At 38.4% G+C, this 4,492-nt stretch overlaps 1 protein-coding gene across 1 annotated transcript in view; it reads right to left on the bottom strand.

Moving 5' to 3' along the window:
• The window catches only part of DNAAF9 (dynein axonemal assembly factor 9), a 144,424-nt gene that overhangs the window by 109,059 nt on the left and 30,873 nt on the right, over nucleotides 1-4,492 (bottom strand). The window contains exon 7 of the mRNA XM_019645665.1: nucleotides 3,277-3,354. Within this exon, the coding sequence (XP_019501210.1) occupies nucleotides 3,277-3,354 (78 nt within the window). The remainder of the gene's footprint in view (nucleotides 1-3,276; nucleotides 3,355-4,492) is intronic.

The following is a 4,492-nucleotide window of genomic DNA, read 5'->3' as shown; positions in this document are numbered from 1 at the left end:
GGAGGGCAGTGTCACTGGCCCTCATATGTGGGATCCGAACCGGGGCCCTCTGGCATCCCAAGCCAGTTCTTAACTATCGCGCCACTCGGCCGGCCCAGTTTGATCCTTTTTAGGTCTTGCTTTTATGATTTATGTTCAGAGAATCCAGAGCAGTGCTCAGTTTAGGGCTGATTATTCCTCACTACCGAGACAAGCCCTCCTGAGGACCCTACCCAATATTCTGTGAATTATGTGTTTTACCAATCTAACTGTCATGATCAGCCACTTACAGCTCTCAGCATGCATCAGGCACTGTTCTTGAATGCTTACAAATGTTTTTTCCCCCCTCTACCTTCAATAGTTACCTCATGCATGAATGCATTGATCAATACTCTGTTGAACACTTGGGATGAGTTAGGGACAGGAGAATCTTGGTAGATCTTGGGAGTTTTGTCTCTGGGCAACTCTTTCTTCTTAATTACTCCAGCTTCCTTGGTCTCACCAGACTCTCAGCTGCCTCCCCTCAACTCTGGAAGTGCACGGGACTCTACCTGGGTACCTCTGCTTTCTGTCCAGCCTGGAAATTTTCTCAAAGTAGTGATTTAGAGCAATCATAGGACTCACCCTGTCTATGTCTATCTTTCAGGTAATCACTATTCCTCATTACCTGACATCTAATGTCTTGAAGCCATTGCTTCACATATTTTGTTTGGTGTATGCCTATTATTTGTTTTGTTTGGAGAAGGAGAGGAATCTGGTTCCTGTTGTCTTATTGTAGGTGACTTAGTATTTTCTTTCTGGAAGCTTTTTATTATATTCTTTTATCTTTAGTGTTCAAAACAGGCATGGATAGATTTAAGACTTTTCCCTCCTATTCAGTTGCTAAGTGATTTAATTTAAAAATGTTTCTCTTTATCACTGGAAATGTTTATTCTTTAAAAAAAAAATTCCTCCCTTTTGATATCTCTGCTCTATCTTTCTAGAACTTCTACTTGTTGGGTATCAGATTTCTTGGATGAGTTCTCCATGTCTTAACTTTTTTCTCATATTTACTATCTCCTTGATGTTATTATTCTACATTTTTAGAGATTTTCATAACTTTACCTTCTAACTCCTTTATTGATTTTATCAATTGCAATTTTCCAGAGCTCTTATTTTCCTTACATTCATTTATCACAACATGTAACACTTGTTTTATGGTTGTCAAAAATCTTATATTTCTCTGGGCATCCTAAGGAGAGTTTTCTTCTATATCTTAAATTATCTTTGGGTCTTATTCAATAGGTCCTTTTTTTTAAAAATCTTTATCTTTTATGTGATAGGTATTTACTCAAATATCTGGTGCTCTTCTGGTGTCCTGCTTATATTTTCAAATGCAAAGGTTGACTGGAAGCTTGATGCTCTCAGCAGAGCTTGTCAACTACCAGGAAGTTTTTTCAGGGAAAGCAGACAGGCAGGAAGGAGGCTGTTATTTCAGGATCCCTACCCACTTATATTCTAAATGTCAAAATGTGGAGAGCTTCACTCTCAGGCAACAAAAGCTACACGAACCAATGAGTTCTTTTTGTCTTGTTTTCCAGTTTCTTTAGAGAACTCCCGCCCACTCATCCTTGTTCCCTGTTTTTCCTAGGGTAGAAGTGACAATTGGTTGCCTGTCATTTGGAGGATGGTGGTGGTGGGTTGGAGGCATAGACTGTTACATAACAACTTTGAATTAATTCCTTCGTTTTCAGTATCACCAATTTCCAGTCTTTATCCTCCATTTTATCTTCCTCCTCCCCATTGATTTAATCTATCTGACCCTTTCTTCTGTATTCTGGAACAGCTTTTCAAGTATGTCAACTGATTAGATTTTGTTGTGGTGGGGGTGGGGGGCAGTGAATTTGGTTTCTCATTTTAAATGCAAATTTTAATTCTACTAATGAATTTTGAGACTTATTACAATCTTTCCTTATGTCATCCACCTCCCTTTTTAATTTGCTTGCTCTACCTACCTCTCATTTCTATCTTTTACAAGCTCTATTCTTAAAAAATACAAAAGAGATTATTTTTCTCAATTTTTATATTATTTCCTAGAGGAATCTTTTAAAAAGGCATGCTGGGGGCCGGCCGAGTGGCTCAGTTGGTTAAGCGCTCGCTCAAGAGTTTGAGCTCTAAAATATTGAATAACTATGGTGTATCCTGAAACTAATATAATGTTGTATGTTAACTATATTTTATTAAAAATATTTTTTAAAAATGCAAAAAAAAAAAAAAAAAAAAGAGTTTGAGCTCTGAGCAACAGCGGTTTGATTCCCAGCCTGAGCTAAGCAGCCGCTGAGCTGCCAACCGGTGGTAGGAATGGCTCAGCTTAAAAAAAAAAAAAAAAAAAAAAAAAGCATGCTGGGCCAGCTGAGTGGCTCAGCTGGTTAAGAGCTCGCTTGGGAGCACCAGCTCTGAGCATCAGGACTGTGGTTTGGAGCCCACATTGAGGGGCAGTGACGCTCGCCCTCCACAGCTAAGATGCTGAACAACAGCTCGACCTGGAGCTGGGCTGCTGTGAGACGCTGGCGATGGCGTAGGCTACAGCCCCTGCTGCAGTGGGTTGCCATGGGCTACCGTATGTAGCCAGCAGCCAGCGTGAGCGGCTAGCAGCCGCAGTGAGCNGGGCAGTGTCACTGGCCCTCATATGTGGGATCCGAACCGGGGCCCTCTGGCATCCCAAGCCAGTTCTTAACCATCGCGCCACTCGGCCGGCCCAGGCCACATATTTTTGTAAATCGTTTCCTTGGAACACAAACACACCCATTTGTTTAGGCATTGTCTGTGGCTGCTCTCAGGCCACAATGGCATTGTTGAGTAGTAGGGCACACAAAGCCTAAAACATTACTATCTAGCCTTTTAGAGAAAAAGTCTGCGACCCCTACTCTAACCCTTGATTCCTTTAAGCCATATCCTATCTTTTTTGTCTTTTTATGCCAGAGAAAGAGTGCAAAAAGGCACCCTCTGTATTGTTTTTCTAAAGTCAGTCCAACAGAAAGAATGCCTTTAGGTGAAAACCTACACCCTGGACCACGCAGGTGGCCTTGGTCTCACCTCAGGTGAGGTTTCCTCAAAGTGGAAGAGGTAATATCACTTTTCCAGGTCCCCTACCACTCCCGAGGAGTTCAAGACAACAGAGAAGAAATGGCGCAATTCTTTGACTAAAGCAAACTAAAGTACATCTCCATTTCTTCAAGTTAAGTACTATTAGTGGATAATTGGCTGTAATATTTATACATTAAATATTTGCATTTAATGTATATTTTGGCTCCTTACTTCTGAAAGCAAACTCTCCAGAGACATAGGATCCATCTTGCTGTAGACATTCCATAGATTCAAACTCACATCCTGCAACTGCAACACAAGGACAAAAAATTGAAATAATTGAGAGTCAATATCATTAGGACAATCTAAATTATTTTCTGACATTCAGAAATTACTATCTTGGTGAAAACTCAGTGATTAGAATAATAAATCAAATTTTTATCAATTATATTAGAACCTACACAAATTAATAAATGCTGTCCCATTCAAGGAAATTATCTTTTCAGAAACTTTGGTACACTTTTTGAATATCTGCAATGATGGGCATTTATATTTACATATTATACATACACGCACATATATATACATACATATTATACTTTTTGCCTTTAAAATAACTTTTATTTAAAACAATACATGCCATGGTTTTAAAAAATCAAATAGTACTACAGGTTTATAATTAAAAATTTTTAATCTCCTCCAACCTTTCACAAACCTCCATGAGTCTCACTCCTCAGAGGTTACCACTTAGAAGTCTTTTAACATTTTCTTCCGGTAGTTACCTTCATATTTTGTTATAATATACATCTGTCACTATTTCTTGATTTATCAATTTAGAAATGAAATATTGACTTATAGCAAAGATGTAGCTCTTGTATGCCCATGCCCACTTTTTCTATATACACACACACAACCCCCTAAGCATTATCTAATCTACTATCATAATGACTTTTTTGGTTACACCAGTAATTACAATATTAAGACCATATATATACATATATATAATTTTATATATTTATATATATATATAAAATTTATTGCAGGCCAAGTACATACTACACTATTATTTGCTTCTTAAACAAATTTTGTTTTTCCTAGAACTATCAACAGCTTCACTTTTTTCACTTGTGTAAATTAAAAAAAAAAAATCAATTCTGAAGTTTTTTCTAACTGCTCCACCTAACTGTTTACACTAAGGTTTCTCAACAGCAATTCTATTGTCATTTTGGGCCAGATATTTCTTTTTCCTTTTTTTTATTTTTATTTTTATTTTTTATTGGGGAATTGGGGGATGAGAACAGTGCTGGGGAATTGGGGGAAGGGGAACAGACAAGTTGCTGTCATTTTTTCTTCTTCAATCTAGTTGTGGAGGACGTTGCTTCACTGGCCCAAGCTGGCACCATCATTGCACTCTTCCTGGGCGAGGCAGATCAGTCGCCGGCTTCTG

This window comes from Hipposideros armiger, unplaced genomic scaffold (genome assembly GCF_001890085.2).
Source record: "Hipposideros armiger isolate ML-2016 unplaced genomic scaffold, ASM189008v1 scaffold_94, whole genome shotgun sequence".
Lineage (NCBI taxonomy): Eukaryota > Metazoa > Chordata > Mammalia > Chiroptera > Hipposideridae > Hipposideros > Hipposideros armiger.
This window is presented reverse-complemented; position numbering and strand designations above follow the sequence as displayed.